General features: G+C 44.5%; 1 protein-coding gene across 3 annotated transcripts in view; it reads left to right on the forward strand.

Annotated features, from left to right (window-relative positions):
* The window catches only part of DVL3 (dishevelled segment polarity protein 3), a 190045-nt gene that overhangs the window by 88388 nt on the left and 76466 nt on the right, over positions 1-25191 (forward strand). For all 3 annotated transcript variants that reach the window (XM_040349745.1, XM_040349743.1, XM_040349744.1), the window contains exon 4: positions 21332-21438. In XM_040349745.1, coding sequence (XP_040205679.1) covers positions 21332-21438 — 107 coding nt within the window. The remainder of the gene's footprint in view (positions 1-21331; positions 21439-25191) is intronic.

Raw genomic sequence — 25191 nt, forward strand, 5'->3', positions numbered from 1 at the left:
AGGAAGCCCTGCGTTCCTCAAATTGGAGGGAACTAAAGACGGTGGCCCTGGCACTAGTGGAGTTTGCTCCATTTCTCAGAGGCCATCATGTTCAGGTCCTATCGGACAACGCTACAACAGTAGCATACTTGAACAGGCAGGGGGGTACAAGAAGCCCTTCGCTTCTGTCCCTTGCCACAGAGATTCTCTCCTGGGTAGAGAGCAATTTGCTCTCCTTGACAGCCCTACACCTAAAGGGGTCCCTCAATACGGTGGCGGATTTCTTAAGCAGACACCAGATTCGGGAGTCAGAGTAGTCCCTGAATGCGGAGGTCTTCTCAGAGATCACCAGCAGGTGGGGTCTCCCAGAGGTAGACTTATTTGCCTCGAGGGAGAACTCCCAGGTAGGAAGATACTTTTCTCTGAGTCGGGGGGATGGGTCCCTAGGGGTAGACGCTCTGTCGCATCCCTGGGATTTCCGCCTCTGCTTTGCCTTCCCCCCGTTTCAGCTAATTCCCCTAGTTCTGAGGAAAGTTCAGAGAGAAAGTGTGCCGGTCATTCTCATAGCCCCATTCTGGCCCAAGAGGGCATGGTTTGCAACGCTTCTAGCCTTGTCAACCAGGCCTTACTGGCACCTGCCCCTCAGGCAGGACCTCCTAGTTCAGGGTCCAATTTCTCACCCAGATGTGGCACGGCTGTCCTTGACCGCGTGGCTTCTGAAAGGGAAATCCTGAGTGGAAAGGGGTTCTCCGACCGCTTGGTTTCCACCTTACTCAACAGCAGGAAGAAAGTAACCCGAGCCATTTACACCAAGGTTTGGAAAGTTTTTTCCTCTTGGTGTAGTTCTTCGAGTCAGGACCCTAGGGAACTAAAATCTATCCTGGAATTTTTACAGGAGGGGGCTGATAAGGGCTTAGCTGTTAGCACCCTTAAGGTACAGGTATCCGCACTTTCAGTTTTTTTGGAAAGATCTGTAGCCATAGAACCATTGGTGGTGAGATTTTTTAGATCTCTTTTGAGGTCTAGACCACCAAGGTTAAAGGGTTTCCCGAAGTGGGAACTCTCAGTGGTCTTGAGATCTTTGGCAAGCAAGCCTTTTGAACCCTTAGGGGAAGCTTCAGTTAGGAACCTTACCTTTAAAACTTTATTTTTAATCGCTATTACCTCAGCACGTAGGATCAGCGAGTTGCAGGCACTGTCAGTGAAAGGAGCCTTATTTATGTATATTTTCAGATAGGGTAGTGCTTAAAACTGACCCTAAGTTTTTGCCCAAAGTGGCTTCTAACAGTAATCGTGTACAGGACATTGTACTTCCCACTTTTTGTTCTAACCCTTCGGGTGAAAAAGAATTATTTTTTCATATGTTGGATGTCAAACGGGTCTTGTTGTATTATTTAGAAATAACAAACCCGTTTAGGCGCTCGGATTCTTTATTTGTCCTTTTTGGGGGTAACAAAAGGGGTCAGCAGGCATCTAGGGGAACACTAGCTAGATGGCTGAAGCTGGCTATCAGGGAGGCTTATTTACAGTCAGGCCTGACTCCGCCAGAAGGTATCGTGCCCATTCGACCAGAGCTCTCGCAACTTCCTGGGCAGAAAGAGCTGGTGCCACGCCGGAGCAAATCTGCAGGGCAGCGACGTGGTCAAGTTTCCACACGTTCGTGCGACACTATAGGTTGGACCTCGCCTCAGCTAGTGATCAGGCTTTTGGCAGGAAGGTCCTACAAGCTGTCGTCCCGCCTTAAGGTAGTAAGTCTCTGTGGTCCTCTCAAGGTGCTGTCCTGAAAGACGCCTCGGGAAAATTCAAGTTAGGCTTACCGGTAACTTGTTTTCCAGAAGTCTTTCAGGACAGCAACGACCCGCCCTATTGTTTGTGATGTACTATGCTGTGACTAACATATATGCTTGTGTGTTCCAGCCGGGGCCGGAGGTTTTCTCTATAACAACTGAGGAGTGCAAGGAGGGGCCTCCTTTTAAAAGGATGAAAGAAGGTGTTTCCTGATGGAGTGGGAGGATCATGATATCTCAAGGTGCTGTCCTGAAAGACTTCTGGAAAACAAGTTACCGGTAAGCCTAACTTGAATTTTTCCACCATAATTTGCAAATTATTTCCAAATCAGACAATGTGATTGTCTGGATTTTTTTCCCCTTTTTTGTCTCTCATAGTTGAGATATACCTATGATGACAATTACAGGCCTCTCTCGTCTTTTTAAGTGGGAGAGCTTGCACAATTGGTGGCTGACTAAATACTTTTCTTTATCGTACATCACGGGACACAGAGCGGCATTCATTACTATATGGGTTATATGGAGTACCTTCAGGTGTAGACACTGGCAATCTCAAACAGGAAATGCCCCTCCCTATATAACCCCCTCCCATAGGAGGAGTACCTCAGTTTTTCCGCCAGTGTCTTAGGTGTTAGTCATGGTTTAGCTTGCCTCCACATCCTTGGGATTAGGTGAGCTAACCGGTTCTGTCCAAAAAAGCCTCAGCGCTAAAGTGGTCAGTAACCGTACCCCAAACCCTTGGGGTATAGCCCATAATGCTTTTCTTTTTAGAGAGCTGGACCCTGGGCCCAGAACTTAGAAACCTTTGGGTGCCTAATGTTTCTGTTGCCAGAGTGCTATATGGGCCCAGGACAGTGGATCCTTCATAGGAACCCAGGGCCTGAAGGTCTAGACATCCCCACCGAGATGGGGGAAGATTGGGCCTCTTGCTTGGCAAAGTCCTGCGGCATGGAGCAGGTAAGTGAGGGGAAAACTTGCGGAACTTGGTTCTTAGCAGGTTTTTTCTGGGGGGTCACAGGGGACATGCCTAAAGTTATGCACTGCATCTGGCAAACTAGTCACATATCATAAAGATAGGATGGCTCTATATGTATTATTCCCCATAAGATGTGACCTCCCTTGTAGTGTTGGAAAAGCATTGAGTGGGGCCTGTGTGATATAAAAGTATATGTGTGTGTCAGAGAGCTGTGCTTACCTGCAAGCCTCCAGGCGATGCTCCATTCAGTCTTCCTCCTCACGGCCTGACGCTGACCTTCTCATGGTTCCAGGCTGCAGGCTGCAGTTTGCTGGAGCAGAGAGGTCCCTTCCTCCCAACCCCACCCCCCCCTGTCGGGAGGGGCATTTCCTGTTTGAGATTGCTGGGGGGGAAGGGCGGGTCAGTGGCTTAAGGAAGGGGCGGCCCTTCCTTGTTTGTTCCATATAGCTCATTCAATACTTTGGAACTGAGGAGGAAAGACCAGAACGGCAAGCACGGGGCGCCGAGGACACACAGTGGCCAGAAAGAATATTGCAGTCTTCAGAAAGACTGTTTTCAAGCCTAGGAATAGGCTGTTTCTTTTCCATCTCATAGTTTTTCTTGCAATACTACTCAGGGGGACAGAATGTTTTTTCTTTCCTAGATTTGAAAAAAAAAAAAAAAAGATTTAAAAAAAAAAAAAAAAAAAAATTGTCATCTAGGGGAGAGGAAGCATTTTTTTTATCCCCCAAACAGGTGTTTGGGCATTTAACTATTTATAAGTCCCAGGTACCAATAAGTAGCAGGTGTACCTCGGTATTGTACCATGGCATCAAAAAACAAGGGTACAAGAGGTGGGGATTCCCCCAGAGAGTCTGAGGTCTCGGACAAAGCTATGCCGCTGCTTTCCCCACAGGGAGCCTTGGGGCCATCGGGATCTGGGGCTGGAGCTGACGCGGGTCAGTCCAACCCTAAGATGGTCACGGAGGAGGTATTACTCACCTCTTTAAAAGAGATGCAGAAAAGCATGGGTAAAATGATAGCCGCAGCTATGCGGGGCAGTAAGCGGAATAGATCTCCGTCGCCCGAGCGCGGACCCTCAGAAGAGGAGGTCCTTTCCTCAGGGGAATTGGACGACCTCTTGGACAAGGACCAAGTAGGTTCAGGGATCGAGGATCCGGATACAGAGGAGTCTGGGGCAGTCTCCCTGAGGGAGAGCTGGTGGATTCAAGGATTGTCGGACTTGGTCCATAGGGCATTCAACTTGCCAGTACCAGATCTCCAGGTATCGACGGTTTCAGCTTTGGGCTCACTGAGGGCGCCTCAAAGCAATGCTGTGTTTCCGATCCATCCTCTATTAGAGGGAGTTTTGTTCCAAGATTGGAACAAGCCAGATAAGATCTTCTTACCACCTAAGAAGTTCTCTGTCCTATATCCTATGGAAGAAAAATTTTCCAAAAGATGGGCTACTCCTGCAGTGGACGCAGCCATCTCATGTGTTAACAAATCGTTAACATGCCCTGTAGAAAACATACAGGTGTTCAAGGATCCAGTTGATAAGCGCTTGGAAGCACTACTTAAGAACTCCTTCACTACTGCAGGGGCAGTAGTACAGCCAGCTGTGGCTGCGATTGGGGTCGCTCAAGCATTATCGGATCAATTTAAGCAGATGCTTAAACTTATTCCTGCCCAGCAGGCAGAAGAATTTTCGGATGTCCCTAAGGCCATATGTTTTACGGTAGACGCAATCAAGGATTCTATCCAGCAAGCGTCACGTTTATCGTTATCCCTTATCCATATGAGAAGACTCTTATGGTTAAAAAGCTGGGAGGCTGAGCCCCCATGCAAGAAGCTCCTGGTAGGGTTCCCCTTCCATGGAGGACGACTCTTCGGAGAAGACCTAGATAAATACATTCAGACCATTTCAAACGGCAAGAGTACTCTCTTGCCAACTAAGAAGAAGGTTCAGGGGCCTGCGTTTAAACGACAGTATTCCCCTGGGCAGGGGCCCTCTAATGCCAAGCAGTATCGACGGCCTCCTGCAAAAGCAAACTTCGGCTTCAACAGCAAATCACAAGGACAGGCTGTTAGAGGCAAAAGGCAGTGGTTTCGCAAACCAGCAAAACCAGCCCCCAAGCCAACCTTATGAAGGGGCGCCCCCACCCACGAAGGTGGGGGGAAGGCTGCGACTCTTTTCAGAGATTTGGGAAGCCAGCATTCCCGACGAGTGGGTACGGTCTTCCGTGGCCACAGGCTACAAATTAGATTTCCTAAGGTTTCCTCCTCCTCATTTCCAGAAGTCGAGGATTCCAAACGATCCGGAAAAGGGAGCCGCATTAAGATCGGCATTAGATCATCTACTTTCCCAGGAAGTAATAGTAGAGGTACCAGTCCTGGAACAGGGGCTGGGTTTCTACTCCAACCTATTCATCATCCCAAAATCCAATGGAGATGTCAGGCCAATTTTGGACCTAAAGATGGTAAATGCATATCTAAAGATCCGCTCATTTCGGATGGAATCCGTGCGGTCAGCAGCTGCCACACTCCAGAAGGACGACTTCATGGCGTCCATAGACATAAAGGATGCCTACCTTCATGTTCCAATTTATCAGCCACATCAAAGATATCTACGCTTCATGGTGGCTTCGCGTCACTTCCAATTCGTGGCGCTTCCCTTCGGGTTGGCTACGGCCCCCCGGGTGTTCACGAAGGTCCTAGCTCCGATCCTAGCCAAGCTAAGGATCCAAGGGGTCACGATCCTAGCATACCTGGACGACCTCCTAGTCATAGACCACTCGTCTCCCGGCTTGGAGCGAGCAGTGGCCCTCACGGTCCAATACCTCGAGAGGTTCGGCTGGGTCCTAAATCGAGAAAAGTCAGCTTTCCAGCCCACAAGGCAGTTGGAATATCTCGGCATGAGATTAGACACAGAACAACAAGGAGTGTTCCTACCTCTGAGGAAGGTAAAAGCCATCAAGGAATTAATCCTACTGGTTCTAAGCACTCGCATCCTACAGGCAGCCATCCTGTCAGCATGGAGCAGAAGGCCACAGGCCTTGGATATCCCGTTGCCGCTCTTATCAAGAGTCCGACAAAGTCTGTGTTGGTGGTTAGACCCTCAGAATCTACTGAAGGGGAAGTCTTTCAGCCCAGTGGCTTGGAAGATAGTGACCACAGATGCCAGCCTGACGGGCTGGGGAGCAATTTTGGATGGTTGCACTCGCCAAGGTACTTGGGCAAAGCCAGAGAAGCAGTTGCCCATCAACATCTTGGAGCTCAGAGCTGCTCGACTAGCCCTCAGGGCTTGGACGTCAAAATTGCAGGGGTTCCCGGTGAGAATTCAATCAGACAATGCCACGGCCGTGGCATACATAAATCACCAAGGGGGAACCAGGAGTCAAGCCGCTCAGAGAGAGGTGAGCTTGATTCTCCTATGGGCAGAGGCGCATGTGCCCTGCATATCGGCAATATTCATTCCAGGAGTGGACAACTTTCAGGCGGACTTCTTAAGCCGCCAGACTCTATGGCCGGGGGAATGGTCTCTGCATCCACAAGTCTTTCAAGCACTCTGCCAAAGATGGGGAGTGCCGGACGTGGATATCATGGCATCGAGACTCAACAAGAAACTAGACAGGTTCATATCCCGCTCAAGGGATCCGATGGCCTGCGGAACCGATGCGTTGGTTTGCCCTTGGCATCAGTTCAAACTTCTTTATGCGTTTCCCCCGCTCCAGTTACTACCCCGCCTGCTGCGCAGGATCCGGGTGGAACACATACCAGTCATCCTGGTAGCTCCAGCATGGCCCAGAAGGGCATGGTACTCACTCATCCTAAAGATGGTAGTGGGAGACCCTTGGACTCTTCCTCTACGGCCAGACCTGCTATCGCAAGGTCCGATCCTCCACCCTGCCTTACGGCATCTAAATTTGACGGCCTGGAAGCTGAATCCCTGATTCTCAGGGGTAGAGGTCTGTCTCAGAAAGTAGTCTCTACCCTAATCAGAGCCAGGAAACCGGTCTCTAGGGTGATTTATTACAGGGTCTGGAAGGCCTATGTAGGCTGGTGTGAGTCCAAGCGATGGCTTTCTCGCAAATTTACCATCGATAGAGTATTAAGTTTTCTCCAGCTAGGAGTGGATAAAGGATTGGCATTAAGCACAATCAAAGGACAGATTTCTGCTCTGTCAGTGTGGTTTCAGCGGCCGCTGGCCACCCACTCGCTGGTTAAGACCTTCCTTCAAGGGGTCTTACGTATTAGACCTCCAGTTAAATCCCCGCTTTGTCCGTGGGATTTAAATCTTGTTCTGTCAAGTTTACAGAAACAACCGTTTGAGCCGTTGGCTGAAATTCCTTTGGTTCTACTGACAAGGAAGTTAGTATTTTTGGTTGCCATAGTTTCCGCAAGAAGAGTTTCGGAGCTAGCGGCCTTATCCTGTAAGGAACCATATCTTGTTTTTCATAAGGACAGGGTCGTTCTCCGCCCTCATCCTTCCTTCCTACCGAAGGTCATATCCAGTTTTCATTTGAACCAGGATTTGGTATTACCATCCTTCTTCCCTAAACCTACTTCCAGAAAGGAAGGGTTGCTGCATACCTTGGATATTGTCAGGGCCATGAAGGCCTATCTTAAAGCTACAAAGAAGATCCGGAAAACAGATGTGCTGTTCATTCTACCGGATGGGCCCAAGAAGGGGCAGGCAGCTGCAAAGTCCACCATTTCTAGGTGGATTAAGCAATTAATCACTCAGGCCTACGGCTTGAAAGGGTTGCCTCCTCCAGTATCATTAAAGGCTCATTCTACTAGAGCCATGGGCGCCTCCTGGGCAGCACACCACCAGATCTCTATGGCTCAAGTTTGCAAGGCGGCAACCTGGTCTTCTGTCCACACGTTTACAAAATTCTACAAGTTGGACGTAAGAAGGAATACTGATACTGCCTTCGGGCAGGCAGTGCTGCAGGCTGCAGTTTGAGACCCTCGGATTCCGGGGGCTCCTCTTTTTTGAGTTAAATTTAAAATTTAAAATTATTTTTCTCAACTAAGTTGGATTTATTATGATTTGAGTATATCTCTAAATTAAATCCTTTTGTCTTGGAGATGTTCTCCCTCCCCTCATTGTAAGCATTGCTTTGGGACATCCCATATAGTAATGAATGCCGCTCTGTGTCCCGTGATGTACGATAAAGAAAAAGAGATTTTTAATACAGCTTACCTGTAAAATCTTTTTCTTGGAGTACATCACGGGACACAGAGCTCCCACCCCTCTTTTTTGAGGACCATTTTGGGAGGCATACTGCTTGCTACAAAACTGAGGTACTCCTCCTATGGGAGGGGGTTATATAGGGAGGGGCATTTCCTGTTTGAGATTGCCAGTGTCTACACCTGAAGGTACTCCATATAACCCATATAGTAATGAATGCCGCTCTGTGTCCCGTGATGTACTCCAAGAAAAAGATTTTACAGGTAAGCTGTATTAAAAATCTCTTTTTTTGCCTCAAAATATGTTTATTATTATTGTGTGTGACATAAAAACTGTGTGTATCCAGTATACATACCGTATATGGTATGATCTTAGACATAATATGAATAAACCCCAAAGGGGTATGTATGTAAAAAATGATAAATATTTAATATACCATATTTTCCGGCGTATAAGACGGCTTTTTGGATGCAAAAAAATGCATCCAAAGTCGGGGGTCGTTTTCTACGCCGGTGACAGTCTCCGTCTGCTGCGAGCGTCTATGATTTAAAAGGCGCTCTAAAAGGTGCTCTTTCTCCTCAGTGTCCTGTGATCGGCGGAACACAAATCTTCCCAGCAGCGCCTCTGTTCTGTGTTCCTCCTATCACAGATGCCTTCTCATCCTCGGACGAGAGGACGTCTGTGATGGGCGGAACACAGAACCGAGGCGCTGCTGGGAAAATTTGTGTTCTGCATATCGCAGGACAGTCTGAGGAGAAGGCGCGGCTTTCAAATCATGGACGCTCGCAGCAGACGGAGACTGTCACCGGCCTGGAAGTCAAATCGGCAAAACGTGAGTGATGGCACTGTTGGCACAGTGGGGGCAAGTAATGTAATGGCACAGTGAGGCATGTAATGTAATGGCACAGTGAGGCATGTAATGTAATGGCACAATGAGATTTGAAAAAAGCCTGTTTCTGTCAGCAGTTCTGGCTACCCCTCAGCTTCCAGAAAGATTAGTAGGAAGGGGGTAGTCTTATATGGCAAGTATATCCCAAAACCAACATTTTTCCGGGAAAACTAGGGGGTCATCTTATACGCCGGCAAATATGGTACATGTAAACGGAAAAAGAGAAATATTCATAAACGTTATATATATATATAATTTGTAATGACTGACCATTAACACATCTCCCATATGTCGAATAAATTGTAAAGAAAATTGCTAATATTGATCTACAAACGACAAGAGAATGCGTATAACAGGTGTAGTGAAAGACGAACCCCAGTATTCACTTTCCCAGGGGGGTTACCTTGCGGGCGTGCTCACGAGTCAGCATTTGGCATCCATAGCCAAATGCAGGACTCGGCCCGCCACCCGTGTTATTAGATTTGACAGCAGCGGGAGCCAATGGCTGCGCTACTATCAATCTATCCAATGAAGAGTTGAGAACCCCGGGCAGAGAGACAGGGCATCCTCGGTGTGGGACATTCCAGATCTCAGGTGATTAAAACGGGGGGCTGGGTGCCGGCAATTAACCCCCAGCCAGAACAGCTCGGATGATGGGGGCCGGTGACTGCCAGAAGTTTTTTTCACCTTTAATGCAGAAGATTACAAGCCCTTTAAACTGTGTAGAGGGTTCTTTACTGTAAGGATGTGGAATTCTCTTCCACAGGCAGTAGGTTCAGCAGGGAGCATCGATTATTTAAAAAAAACTATTAGATAAGCACCTGAACGACCAACATAGAGAAATATACAATACTGACAAAAAATCGCACACATAGGTTGGACTTTTTTCAGCCTCACCTACTATGTAACTATATGTAAAGCACCCCAATCCCTCTGAGCATAACTAAGTTGCGCACGCATATGTACGGTGTTCGCACCACACATGTGAGGTATCACCGCAAATGTTACAGCGACGGCATTAATTCTAGCACTAGACCATCTCTAAGAGATTAAGTACAGTATTTATTGGCGTATAACACTGTTATACGCAGGGGGCTGTGGAAAGTTTTTTTTTTTTTTTTTCCCTGAAACTTCCCTCTTAAAGTTAGGGTGCGTGTTATACGCCGATAAATACGGTACCCTAGTTTATAATTTCTCAGTGTAACACATTTTACAAAAAATTGGGTTAAATTTTGTTTTGTTTTTAATTCCTTAAATTGTATTTTTTTTTTTACAAACCTGTTGCATTTGCAAAAAAAGTATAATGCTTGGGTGTTCTAAGTAATTTTCTAGCAAAAAATACTGCTTTAAGTGCCAGAAAGTCTGTTTGGCAAGTGGTTAACTATACATTTTAATCTGTCTTTTGCATTAACTGGGCAGATGCCTGAACAGTATGGCATGTGGTACCCACAATTCTGGCATGATTTGACTGAAACTCCCTGGTTTAACTGGGAGTTATAAGGTACATGTTGCTTAGCACAGCGTGTGGACATATGTATAGTGTCCTGGGATTTGGCAATAACAGAGCTTCCATCTGTTTTGTTTGAGTTCATCCATCCTTTTACACTTACAGCTAACCATATTTTAAAACTTATTTTAACTAAAATGTACTTTTATACATTCCGGCATTACTTTTGTAGTTTGTTCGTTTTTGTAATTTTAGATCATTTCCTCACACTTATTGGTGAATTTGAGCCAAAACTACTCACTAGCATTCTTTTTCCAATGTATTGCCTTGTATTGTTTAATATGTTAAGCCACTTTCAAAAATGTGCTGGATTACTATGGGTTAAAGGGTCACTAAAGGAATTTTTTTTTTTTTGCTGAAATTACTGTTTACAGGGTATAGAGACATAAAAGTTAACTGATTCCTTTTAAAAATAATTACAAATAGATAAAAAAATCAATCATATAATGTGCCTGTAGGTTAGTTTCACTTTTAAGCCGTTTTCATGTTCCTGTGAACTAGAGACACACACACAGAACCAAAACAAACAAATCCAGGGCAGTGTTTTGTTTTTAAAATGAATCTTGATTGGTTCTGTTAAGTTATAGACACACAGTAATGACCGCTTAGACCTACAGTGAAAAGCTCCCAGTATGATGATTATAAGGAAAAAGACAACCAGGAAGTGTGGAGATCCGAGCAGAATTACAGCCACTTCAAAGCAAAAACGAACAATAAGGACATGAAACCAGTACTGCAGGAAGGTAAAAAAAAATTCCTTTAGTGATCCTTTAAGTCCAATGAAGTGCATGCTATTTTTGGTAGATTTTTTATTTTTTTTTGCAACTGACAGTTTGCTCAGCACCAGACTTTGCCTTCTCACAGTAGCAGCTCTCTCCTCTACTGTCCATTCACAAAAGGTTTGTAATATGTGAATCCATTCACAAAATACAAAAGCACCTTGTGATCGGACAGGAAGAGGGTAGGAGTTGGCAGAGTGGCTGCAGAGTGGCTGCATGTGACTATGCAGCTGCTGGAGCAGAGACTGGAGAGTTCAGCATTGGAGCATAGGAAGTATGGCCATGGCTATACTCCTGTGCTTAGTAAGTTTTAAGAGTTAAGTGCATGGGGTGGTTGAGTTAAGAGGTATCTTAATACAGTGCAGTCTTACCCCGAAGGGTCCCGACAAGCATAGCAGAGTTCCTGGGGGGAAAAAAGGGACCCAGGAACCAAAAGCAGCACAGACTAGCGTCAGAAAGGGTAGAAGAGAGGGGCTACGCAGGAAAGGCTTGCGTGAAAAGCCAAGTCTTCAGTAACCCGTGGAAGACCGGGATAGTAGGGGCCTCCTGGAGCTCGTGATATAAACACACTGAATTAAAAAAAAAAAAATTCTACTTTTTGTTATAAGAAGAATCCAATAAACTCAATTTTAGTTATACATTTAGGTCAAAATGTATTCAGCCACATGTCTTTGGTTAAAAAAAAGTCAATAAGCATATATTGGTTTGCTCAAAAGTAATTATAGCGTCTGCAAACTATCTGGAATTTTACGCAGCTTTTAGTTCATGACAGCCCATCTTATTTCTTGATGTGCTAATATGGCAGGGCAGTACAACCCCCCCCCCCCCCCATGACCCCATTTTGGAAAGTAGACACCACAAGGAAATTGCTGAGAGGCATGTTGAGCCCATTAAAGCCCAGAGGGCTTTCACACTGGAGCGGTGCGCTACCAGGACGGTAAAAAAAAGTCCTGCTAGCATCTTTGGGGTGGTGAAGGAGCAGTGTGTATACCACTGCTTCTGCCCATTGAAATCAATGGGGCACTGCGGCTATACCGCCGGCGAAGAGCCTCTGCAGAGGCACTTTGCGGTGGTTTTTAAATCTTTCTCGACCACTAGGGGGGTAAAAACGCCCCACTAGCAGCCAAACAGCACCGCAAAATTGTCGGTAAAGTGCCACTAAAAATAGCAACGCTTTACCACCGATACTGCTGCCACCCCAGTGTGAAAGGGGCCTTAGTGAACAAACTGCATCATGAAGGGATAATGCCAGACCAGGGAACATACCAGACCGGTCAGGGATAAAGTTGTGGAGACATTTTTAAAGTAGAGTTAGATTATCAAAAAATATCCCAAGCTTTGAACATCTCACGGAGCACTGTTAATCCATCTGAAAATGGAAAGCGTAGGGCACAACTGCAAACCTTCCAAGACAAAATCTTTTACAATTTTCCTTCCACTAAACAATTATGTGCCAGTTTGTGTTGGTCTATCACATACAACCAAAAAACGTAAATGGATTTTATTGGGATTTTAACATGTCAAATTGTGGAAAATTTCAAGGGATATGAATACTTTTTAACCACTAAAGCCCTGGGAGGATTTACCCCCTTAATGACCAGGCCATTTTTTGCGATACGGCCTGCGTCGCTTTAACTGTCAATTGCACGGTTGTGCAAAGTTGTACCCAAACAAAATTGATGTCCTTTTTTTTTTTTTTTTCACAAATAGAGATTTCTTTTGGTGGTATTTGATCACCTTTTTTTTTTTTTTTTTTTTTTGCACTATAAACAGAGCGACAATTTTGAAAAAAAAGTCTTCATCAGTTTAGGCCAATATATATACTTCTACATTTTTTGGTAAAAAAAAACCTGCAATAAGCGTATATTCACGCAAAAGTTATAGTGCCTACAAAATGGGGGATAGATTTATGAAAAGCGTTTTGTGTTTTTATTTTTATTTTTTTGTTTTTAGCTGGACTGCGAAATTGCAGCAGACAGATTCGATTTTTTTTTTTTTGACCAGTGACATTTATACAGCGATCAGTGCTATAAAAATCCACTGATTGCTGTATAATTGACACTGGCAGGGAAGGGGTTAACACTAAGGGGTGATCAAGGGGTTAAGTGTGTCCTAGGGAGGTGCTTTCTAATTTGGGGGGGGGGGGAGAGTGGAATGACTGGGAGTACAGAGGTCTCTGTTCCTAATCATTAGGAACAGACGATCACACTCTACTCCCCTGACGGAATGGGGATCTGCTTTGTTTACTTTGGCAGATCCCCATTGTGCCTCTGTGGAGCGATCGCAGGTGGCCGGCGGACATTGCGGCTATGCATATTGCCACTGCGGGCGCATGCCTGGTGTATGTATTGCGCAAAGCGATGTACCGGTACATCGATTCGCGCAATAGAGCCGCCCTGCCACAGTCTGTCTGCAGTGGGTGGTTAAGTGATTAAGGCACTCTAATGCAGTGTTTGGACCCTCTTTGGCATCCAAGACGGCCTGAATGCTCCTGGGATTTGACAAATCTAATGCCTCGTGCATATGCTCATGCTAAGATTTTTGGACGACCGAACGTCTTTTTTTTTTTTTTTTTTTTTTTGGCATGCTAGTATAGTGTACTAATGGAACGACAATCGGACGTTGAGGTCACTTCTGGCAAAAATGTTAGTCTGCACATCCAGTGTTTGTCGAAATCGGCTGTCGAAAGCACCATACTGACGATCTGAAAATTGGCAGACAGCTTGACATACAAATTTTTCCATCCGTTTTTCATATCGTATGAAGTCTCAGATGATGGATAATGGAATTTGATACCACTCTTCATGCAAAAATCCAGGTCATGATCCTGTACAATTTCCTTCTGCCGGTCAGTTCACCATGTTAACAATGCTTGTGCTTATCGGATGATATTTTCCCAGAAACTGAATATGCCATCATAAACCCTTTGATGCTGTACCTCGCAACCATGCAAACAAATTGTCAACTTCAGTCACAGAGGCACTGGCTAAGCAGGCACCAAAATGTGCCCTCTTTGAAACTCTAAGCTCTGACATGACTTTGCATTACTAGCAGCACACGCAGTAAAGCGACGAGTGTGAGGCTTCCCACCTGTTGGCTCGCTGTCTAATCACGCTGCGGAAACAAAAGAATAACTTCCACGTTCAATGCGAACTATGTTGTTGCTTTTACACCTGCAAATCATGTAGTGTTTACATATATTTGTCCAACCCCTGTACAAAATGTAGCTATTGGGCCACTTTCACACAGCTCAGTGGGATCCGAGTGGGCTAGTCGTGTGACCCTTTCACACGACTAGCCCACTCGGATCCCACTTTCCATCCGATCAAAACAGACGTATGGCGATACATTCAGCCATCGGTCTGGCGAATCGGATGAGATCTGATGAAAATAGACATGCTGTCTGTTTTAGTCCAATCTCCCCATGGGATTCAGTGAGCAGAGACAGACCGGTCATACACTAGCTCAGCGGAGATCAACGGAGCGATCTTAAAAGCCAGTTATGGGAAGGAAGAGTGCAACAAGTCTGTAAATGCAAAGATCATAAATATCTGATCCAGTTGCTGAAATAAAAATATAATTTAAGGACAGATGAAAAATGTGTTATGGCAAGGGTCAAAAAAGAGGTCCCATAATTATCTTACATTTATAAGTATATTTTATACTTCATATTATAGTGGTGGGTTAAATACTTTTTGTTTTTTTATTGTTTATTTTATTTATTATTTATAGTTTGGTATGCGTGTTGGAATTAGGCCCCTTTCACACGGACGGATAGAATGGTGCTTTTAGCTGCGGATTTTACCTCAGCTAGAAGCACACAATGCTTTCCTATGACATCATTCACACACTACGGTTACCTGTGGTTTTGTTGCCCACAGTTTTTTGCAGATAGAAAAAATAGAACTGGATGCGTCCAGCTGCGAAATTCCGCAGGTAACCGCAGTGCACTGTCAGCTGCATTTTGGTATGAATCTTGAGGGGGAACTCCACGCCAAATTTCAAATAAAAAAACCCTTGGGCCTGCTATGGATTTCAAGGAGAACCCCCGTACGCTGAAAAAACGGCATGGGGTTCACCCCAAAATCCATACCAGACCCGTATCCGAGCAGCAGCCAGGCCGGTCAGGAAAGGGGTGGGGACAAGCGAGTGCCCCCACCTCCTTAGGCCCCATTCACACCTAGGCGTTTTTACGCCTGAAGCGCACTGCTCACAAACGCCAGAGGGGAGAATTAACATTATTCCCTATGGTGACTGTTCACACCTGAACGCCTGTCGCGCGAAGCTCAAACAAGTCCCGGACCTTTTTTTGTCGCGCGAATCGCGCGACAGCGGCGTTTGAGCGTTTTTTTTCCCCATAGAAAGTAATGGGAAACGCGCGTATTGAGCGTATCGCGCGACAACGGGCGTTTGCTATGGGCGTTTCGTCGCTTTAATCAATAGAACTTGTCGCCCATGCAGAAGATTAAAAAAAATCTACCAACATAGCAACAAGTGATGAAAAAGATGATAATTTTTCCTATTGGCTAAAATAAGAAACGCCGAAGTACAAAAACGTCGCACGACGCTGTATGCAAACGCGCAAATAAGCATGAATACGCGCGAAAAAAAACGCCCGAAAAAACGACCGAACGCCCTACGCTCAGGTGTGAATGCAGCCTTAACCGTGCCAGGCCGCATGCCCTCAACATGGGGGGGGGGGGTAGGTGCTTTGGGTCAGGGGGGTGTGCTGTGGCCCCCACCCCAAAGCACCTGTCCCCATGTTGATGAGGACAGGGCCTCTTCCAGTTTTTTCGGCGTATGGGGGTTCTCCTTAAAATCCATAGCAGACCCAAGGGCTTGGTATGCTGCAGTTTTTTATTTGAAATTTGGCGTGGAGTTCCCCCCTCAAGATTCATACCAAACACAGTGCTTGGTATTGGCAGGGATCCAAGTCGGATCCCCGTTCAATATCGTGCCGCAGCTAAACGCAACTGCAGCTAAAAGCACTGTACAAATGCAGATAATCGCTGTGCCTGGAGTCTTGAATTCCAGCAAAACATAAACATACTTTTATCTGCGGAAAAACAGCAGTCCGTGTGAAAGGGGCCTTAGGGATGTGTTTATAAATGTTCTACATGCCATCCCTTCACTGTTGCACGCTGGCCTTTTGCAAAAATAGGGCATCACTCAGTCTATTGTATACCCAAGAAATGATACATTTGTGTGTGTGTGTGTGTAAACTATAATGGTAAATGTTTTTTCATGTCTCCCTTTTTGGTATGGTAAAGCAGTATTAAACCCAAAAGCAAACAATTATTATCTTGCAGCTTATAATTATTAGATCATTTCTGTATTTTCCTTTCCTTCTATTTTTTTTTTTTTTTTGATCCAGCCAGTAAGTCTGTTTTGTAACAGAAAAACTTTTTTTGCAGTTACAGGGATGAAATTGACCACTTAACACTGACGGTTGCTTGAAATGAGCAGCTTCTATTTAATATCTTTAGCACAAGTTAAAGCTGTTTGACGGAACTGATTACAAGTATTGTCTGGAAAAAATACTTGTAAATTAAGAATGCAGCCACGATCTCAAAGTATTAGTAAACTGAGGGTTTAGGCAGGCATGGTTGGACTGATAGTAGTGGGGGAGGTGACACAGGGGGTTCATTGGTAAAGGAGGATTAGCACTTTTTGAAGGCATGGTCTGAAAGCATAGGGTCATGCAGGCATGCGGGTGATAGCTGGGAAGCATGCACAAGCTTGTTAACAGGGGGGTACGTGTATGGTGCTAAAGGAGGGCTCAGCTGTGATGGTGAGCTGAAGGGATTATGATGTACATGTGCAGTGTAGGATGGAAGGCTTATGGCATGTCTTGCAGGCATGAAATGAGAGCAGGGAGAAGCAGGTGCAGTTGTCAGAATCTGTTGCAGGCATTGTGGTTAAAGCGAGAAGAGGGAGGGTGGGCCTGCACGTGTGGCGATAGGCGGTTAGGTGAGAGAGGTTGGTGGTGCTGTTAAGAGTGGTCACTTCATGGGGGCATGGAAGATACTGGGGTGCCAGTTCATTGAGTGCTGGGAAAGAGGCGTTGCAGAATTAGTGGCTGTTGACAGAAGAGGCTGTGTAGACACAATGGCTGCTGACAAATTCACTGAAAGTGAGTTTCTTTTGCACTGTCAAAGACTGCTATTGTTTATATTGCTGATGCTATAAAATGAAAGTGTGTTTCTGGTCACTGTAAAGTCTAGTACACATGGACCGAATGTTGGCCTGCATTGGCAGGTTTAATAGAAACTGGCTGACATTCAGCCCGTGTGTACAGAACAGGTCCAGCAGGGTTATGGCTGAAAGGTCTGCCGACCAGCTCCTAAGCACCAACCTCCACCAATGGCTAAGAGCGCTGCCTGGAGTGTTCTGGCGGTGGGGCCCATCCCCCAGTCAGAACACAATGGCACAGCAGGGGAGATTGCTCTAGTGACGTTGGATTGTTGGTACAATGGCTCTGACCTGAGCTGTCAAATTTTAGTGGGTCGAACAGAAAAAAAAACAGTAGTGTATATGAGTCTTTAGTCTCCTATAAGGATTGTACTTGGAGTATATGGAAATGGCTTCATTAGAAAGTCTTTCTGCTGTTAAGTAACTTGTTTTCTTAGTAGTAATAGTCCGTAAAGAGGGCTCCAAGAATTGTGTGTGTGTGTGTGTGTGTGTGTTCAATTGACAATGATTTAATAAATGTAGTTTTTGCAGCTACCTTCAGGTGATTGGCCAAATTTAAAGCTGTATTGGCGCCTATATATCCCCTCCCACTCCCATCAATCCTCAGTTTTTGTTTTGTTTTTTGCTACTGCCTTTCTCCTGAGGAAGTTTACTGGTTCTAAAAGTTTCCTGAGTGGTTTCCTTCTTCTGACATCGGTTGTACACCAGCCATTCAGGTTAATGTCGCAGTTTCCAGACTGTACCCTAGATGCACCATTTGACCTTACCTGGACCCCCCCCCCCCCCCCCCGGGTGGCCGGCCTGTGTTCTTGCTTAGAGCACTGCTCCCTGCATTTGATGCTCTTCCTCGACACAATGCTCGGCATTGACTGCAGAGTCCTGTACAGGTATAGGGCAGTAGCAATCTGCAGATGTGTGACCCAGTTCCTGAAGAACTCCTGGATAGTGTGCCCATCTGATCAAGCTGAATCGAAGACAAGACTTGTCCCCAACACCCTGCTACTGGGCGAAGCCTGAACTGCTGCGTTGTGCTGTGCTCTCACCCTATGGAGGTATACTGGAGCGCAGGCCACTACACATTAAGCATGTGTCTAGGTCAAGGGTGTCCAACCTGTGGCCCAACACAATTGTAAACCTACTTATTTTTTTTCTTTTTTTTTTCTTTTGAAAAATGTGTTTACACTTGGCAAACACATGCAGCTTAAGATGGCCAAGGAAGGTCAAAAGGTTGGACACCCCTGGTTTATTTTTTTCCCTACAACTTTATATGGACCCCCACTAGGGACCACTGTAAAACAATATTAATTTCCTGTACTCAGTTTAAAGGCTTTTCTTTTGCACCGCTATGGTATGTGATGGACTGCTTTTCTTTCCTCTCCTACAGCACTGCAATCTGTGGACACTACAGGGGCTCAGCATCCATGGCTGCAAGGCATGACTGGCATTTTTACTCCCCTAGGGCAAAGAATGGCACCTCACAACCCCCCACCAATCAGACACACCAATTCAGTTCCTCCATTGGGTGGATGAGGTCAATAGTGGGAAATGGCCAAATGTTTGTGGCATACAAAAAAATGGTACCAATGTTTGTGGTACGCTGCAGAAAATAGAAACATTTAAGGTTGGTGCACAAATATTGGGCCAACAGTGGCAAAGGAAAAAATGTCCTTGGATTGGTGGTGTCACTGGAAGGAGAAAGTGTCCCCTGCGTCCGTGATCTCACTGGTAGAAACACAACTTAAAATTTTCTCTCCCAACCTCCCCACTACAGAGCTCTTCCTTCAACACCAATTCTTGGAGTCCATGGGATGCCTTGGTAATTCTGTGGGAACAGCCCTGCCTAATCTATACCTTTTTTTTTTTTTTTCTCCAGTCATGGTACTCCCTCAGCTGCTCTACTGAGGCTAATGAGTACTAAGGCTAAGACCCCTTTCACACTGGAGGCGTGACCGCTAAAAATGGTGCCTGAAAATAGCCTCAGCTGCAACCCCAGTTTGAAAGCCTGAGTGCTTTCACACTGGGGCGCTGCGCTGGCAGGGCATCAAAATAAGGCCCTGCAAGCAGCTTCTTTGCAACGCTTAAGGAGCAGTGTATACACCGCTACTAAAGCGACCCTGCCCATTCAAATCAATGGGCAGCGCTGCAGAACCTCTGGCGAAGCACCACTTTCCGGGTGCTTTTAACCCTTTTTCGGACGCTAGCGGGGGATAATAGTGCCCCGCTAGCAGCCGAAAAGCTCTGCAAAAGAGGGTAAAACGCCTCTAAAAATGGCGTCGTTCTAGCGCTGACACCCGGGCACTTTCAGTGTAAAAGCACTCTTATGGTTTTTCAGTGATCCTTGTGGTTCCAAATTGACCCAGAAGACTGTGGTACTTGGATTTACTCAAACTTCTGGCAGACACTCCTTTGCTACTCTTGGACTGCCCAGTTAAATTTTTTAAGGACTTGTCTTTTTCCCGCTGACCTTTATGGGTACTCCATAGGACAAATCCTGGTCTCCTCCTTGTCCCGTCTGGATTTACATTTTTTCCATTTGGCATCCTCAAGGGTCATGTTGGCCTTGGTTATCCTTTCTAGTGACCACTGTCCTTTGTGCAGGCTTTTATGGAGTTTGCTCATATAGCTTCCCTCAAGTCATTTTCTGGTGGCTCAATGGGATCTTAACCTGTTCTCTTTTTTTTTTTTTTTTTTTTTAAGCCCTTCCAAGGCCACCTTGCGAGCCTATCGGGTATATTCCCTTGGCTGACCTTACCAGGTTGTTTTCCCCTGTCACGCTTAGATATGCAAGGAGGGTATTAGAATTGGTAGCCTTTTTATGTAAAAAATGTATAAAAAAAATATATAAAAATCCTGAGGTGGTTCAGTGATTGATTTTTTTTTTTCCCCCCCAAGGCCTTATACCTCACTTTTTTTTTTTTTTTTTCTCAGTGGTTTCCTTTTTTTTTTCTGCCTCCAAGTTGGGGTCCTTTGACCTTTTTAGCTGTGTGGGCCCGTGTTTTCTTGTGTTGCCCACCACTCAATTTGTTTTGTTTCTAGGTATGAGAATAAAAATAGGATTTTTAACTCCGGACCTGCTCTCTGGCTGCTGTTGCTCTTACTGCTTGCTTAAGAAAAAAAACCCTGAGGGTGGGGGAAGGGATTATATATGGAGGTCTGTACAGCTCTGATTTTCCAGTGTCCAATCAATATAACCCAGTCATCTGACTATGCTTGTGGCCTGTACTGTACTTTTTTTTTTTTTTTTTTGCTTGATTCATATAGAAAGTTGTACATGCATTTAAAGTGTTGGACAACCCCAGAAGGTCCAGTACTAGCAGTTCTGCTTAGTATACCACATGAAATCAGTTGTGTCCATATGGCATCGTTATAATGTATTACTGTTCCATAGTTCTGCAGCTATAAGTGATTTGGTCTAGTGAAGCAGGCTCAATTATCAAATAAGTCATGGTCAAGGGAATAGCTTGTACACTTCTAACGCATTCATTCTGGTACGGCACTTCCTACAAGCCCAGTGAAGGCGGCATCTCCACCCATTATAGTGCCCAGAAAGTGTCCCAACAATATTGGCCAGCCCACATGGGACCACTGCTTTTGCCCTTTCCACCAAGCCCTGTATTCACACACCACGGGAGGATGTTGTATGCTTTTAATTTACTTTATGTGGAATTACTGGCACAGCTTCTAATTGGTTCTCATTGCCTTCCAGTTTTGTGATCACATGGAGATATGACTGTACAGGAGGTATATTTATGTGCCTCACATCCTATCTTCTATACCTCCACCTGGTAGTTTACCATATATCCAGGGAGGTTCTAACCATTTTTTGACTTGCTATTTTAGTTAGTGCAGGAAGTATACCGTACATGCTATTCCTTTTTCCTATGTTCCTTTGTGTTTTTAGTTTGTTTTTAAATGCATTTCAACTGATGTGTTTTTTTTTTTTTTTGGTTGTTTTACACTGATGTAAAATAGAAAAATGGTATCCTTAACAGTTGGAGGCATTTTTTTGACTATGAATTTTTTTTTTTTTTTTTTTTTGTTCACAGTCCAAATACACGAGGTAGCCAAGAAAATCTGGACAATGATACTGAGACAGATTCTGTTGTATCTGCACAGCGGGAAAGACCAAGAAGAAAAGAGGCGTCGGAACATGGTGGGTTATCTTTTTCCAAAACCATTGCTTCACAAATATTTGGTAGGTGTTGTGCAACTTGACAATGCAGTCGTTCTCCTTTTTAGCTGAGAAATTTGTTGCAGGTTATCAAGTTTTGTTTCATCTTGCAGATTTAGTTACCTACAAGCTGGTTGCTGCACTCAAAATGTTTAAAGCTGAACTCCAGAAATTCAGCAACTGGATCTATCTGTTTTGTACAGTGGACAGGTTTATTGCGCTCCAGAAGATGGCTTCTGAAGCTGGACTCTCAGGTCTCTGCTTCTTCAACTGTAGAATTGATGCAGCTGCTATGCCTGGCCCTTTGCTCATTCTGCCCAATAACAGAAGCTGTTGTATCTTATTTGCTTCACAAAATACAAATGCTTCTGTGAATGAGCAGCAGAGTGGGAGGGTCAGGCATTCCTGCGCTGTGTGCTTCTCCTCTCGGAGCCCTAAATGTTTTCTCCGGGAGTCCAATAAACCATCAGATGTAAATGTTAGAGAGGTCATGCATCTTGTTGGACTTGTCTTAGTATGCCTGTAAATTTATCAGTGTCTACATTTCTGGAATTCAACTTTAATTCTGTTCTGCCACACACTACAAACTTAAACTGCATTATTGTATAGGCAAGAGCAATGTAATGTTTTAATTCGTTAAATATATGTATGGGACAGAAAAAAGTTCAGAGAGACCACCCCCTGAAATTAATGAACAAGCCATTAACTTTAGCATTAGGCAGTCAGTCCATGTCTGTTTATTTTCTTACTCTTGTAGCCATTTGCACCAGTAATTACTATACATGCATTTTTACCTTCTAAATTGTCCACAAAACCAAGAATGGTGGGGCACATGGCTGAAAGAATTTACTTTTAATATTGGCTTCAGAGTTGTATGATCAGATTGGAGAAAATTATATCCACTATAGTTAGTTAGATGAACCAAATAATTGTGCTTTGCTCATTATGTACATTGATTTAGTTGCGTAACTTGTATTCTCTGTGTCCTGACATTGCTAACATTGGTCATCACTTCTATTCCAAGGTTTATGCTTTGATTTGATATCGGTATAGTGCTTTGCTGCTACTTTGATTCCTACCTGAGCTTTTTGATTTTTACCTGCATAAGGTGTACACTGATCATGTAGTTTAATGGTGTTATTTGTTGCCCTGTATGCATAGCCTGTGGTAGAATAAATCTACTAATTCCTGCAGAAATCTCTGAGAACCAAGCGATTGGCGGTCGCTTATTTCTCAGTCTTAGAGCCAACAGGGGGCACGATGCTGCATCCACCCAGGTAAAAGTATGGTTTTAAAAAAAAAAAAAGAATTCCTGTACTTCTCTTTTAAGAGCTTGTTATGTAATCTGAAATATTGTCAAGGCTGAGTTTACGTATGGAATAACAATCTCATGATATATTAACTAAATTCAGTAGGTGGTTAATTAATTTTTAATTGTGAAGACACGGGAAGTACAAAGCATCTGAATATTCCTGCTGATGACATACTTGGCATCTGACCTCCAGGGTTTGACATTAGCTAGACAGACATCCAGCTAATTTTATCCACACCTTTCCTAGTTCGGCAAACTAATGTGTAATTTGAATGACGGCTGGTGCAGTTTTATAGCATTTTGATTTATTATGCATTTTTCCGTTTGTTGGTTTCAAGTGTTTGGTTTTTTTTTTTTTTTTTTTTTTTTTTTTTTTCAAAAAACAAACCGGTTCCTTCATCCAGAGGCTCAAGGGTCTTTAATCAGAGCTGTGTTTGGCACACTGACCTCCAGTTATTTCTTTTGCACTTGGATTTCCAACCTGGCCACAGAGTTGTCCAGCCCTGAAATAAGAGTCAGATGTGGCCTGAAAAGTGTGCATAATGACTCAAAACAGATAGCTCAGTATAAGCGTCTTGGAGGCAGGTGGATTTTACTTGCAAATGGAAGAGGCTTCTCCAAGTCTGCAATCTCCTCAGCAGATGAACACAATGGCTCTCCGGGAGGGATTGCCCCATTAGCATAGACTGTATTGATGGGGAAATCGAGCGCTCCTGCTCCATCTATGACGGGCATAGATCTATGACAGTGTGTGCCCTAAATCTGATCGATGTGACAATGGGTTACCGTTGATAAAATTTGAGGTAATTAATAGGTGGCAGACACAAACTTTGTCTCAAGTGCAACCAAGCCACTTTTAAATTTTCTTTATCTACTGTAAGCTGTGTGGGGGGAAAAAATGGGAGATGCTTTGGACAATGGCACCTGTCCAGATAGAAAAAAGGCTCAGACACTCCACTTTGAGCAGAGTGAGAACCAGTCTAACATGAAGACTGGCACTTGGAGCTGTTTGGTCTGGCAGAGTTGAGTCAGTGTTGTGTTTTCAGGGTATCTGTATCATAAAAATCTATATTCTAAATGAGGGAAATCAATGGAAATGTTGTTGTCAAATGTTCAGCAGTGGCAGCTGGATTTTTTTTCTTAATCAGATTCCATCGGGGGTTCATCAAGTCAATACCTTTTTTATTTTCCCCCATGCTTTTGTTCTGTAGGTTTAAAAAAAAAAAAAAAAAAAATTCCCCTGTTCATCATCTAGAATGCTTTTTTTTTTTTAGTGTGTGTGTGTGTGTGTGTGTGTGTGTGTGTGTGTTTATATGTATACATTTTGGGGCCCCTAACACAGCTTTAGACAGGCCCCCCCGTGGAGCAGAGACCTGGGGGGTGGGGAGTGCTGACAAAAAAAGTGTAATCTCTTTTCTCTCCTGACATAAGATAATAAGCGGAGGGGGGGGGGGGGAGTCATCGTGCGCCTGTCGCTCCAGGCCTCCACACAGGCAAGGTAGCAAGTGTCGTGCCGGGGGGCGCGAGAGCCAAGAAGTCTCCACAGGAGGACGGGACTGGGCCCGCTGGAAGCCCTGCCCACGCAACGTCACTTCCGGTATCGAAGCAATTTCGCGGGTACCGATACTCCGTGAAAATTGCTAGTATCTGCACATAAATGCATCCCTTTTAAAACCTATGTATGTCTTCACACCGGTCCATCGCTGGAACTGGCAAAAAAGCACACGTATTGCATTTTTGATATGATTTTTGAGCCATGTGACCTATGAAAAATGCCCCATAATCACGATAAAAAAAAAAAAACAATCGTGGCAGAATCGCATTCGTTTTTGACAGCCATTATCTGTACTTTTTTTTTTCTATTGGTACACCGATGACCCTATTGTGGCCAATAATACTGTACATTGGAGCATCCCTAATATGTATGTGTATATCTATCAAGAGATATGGAATATCCCCTTCCTGGCCACAATATTCAGAGAGATAAATCTGCTTGCCTGTGTCCAGTCTAATGGTGGCCATACATTATGCAATCAGATTGTACAATCTCCTTTAAATCTGCCATCAACTATGTAGTGTTAAGCTGACCATAAACTGGTATACAACGCTTCATAAAAAAACTTTAACTGAAATCAATTTCTAACAGTGAGTGTCCGTTTTCATTTAGCAAATTGCATTTTTCACAATCAAATGTTTTAAACAAACTTTCATTCATTTGTGAAATTATTAAATTTATAGTGAGAATTTTCTTGCCAGTGTTTGTAAAAATCTACTTGCGTATGGCCAGCTTAAGGACCTACTTGATTTGACAAAAAATAATGAATTGTTTGCTTGTCCTCATATTACACAGTTTGGCTAAAGCCATCGCCGCCTCGTTGAAAATGATTTAAAAAATCCGCTCAAAAATAAGATATGTTATACTT

This window comes from Rana temporaria, chromosome 4 (assembly GCF_905171775.1).
Source record: "Rana temporaria chromosome 4, aRanTem1.1, whole genome shotgun sequence".
NCBI lineage: Eukaryota > Metazoa > Chordata > Amphibia > Anura > Ranidae > Rana > Rana temporaria.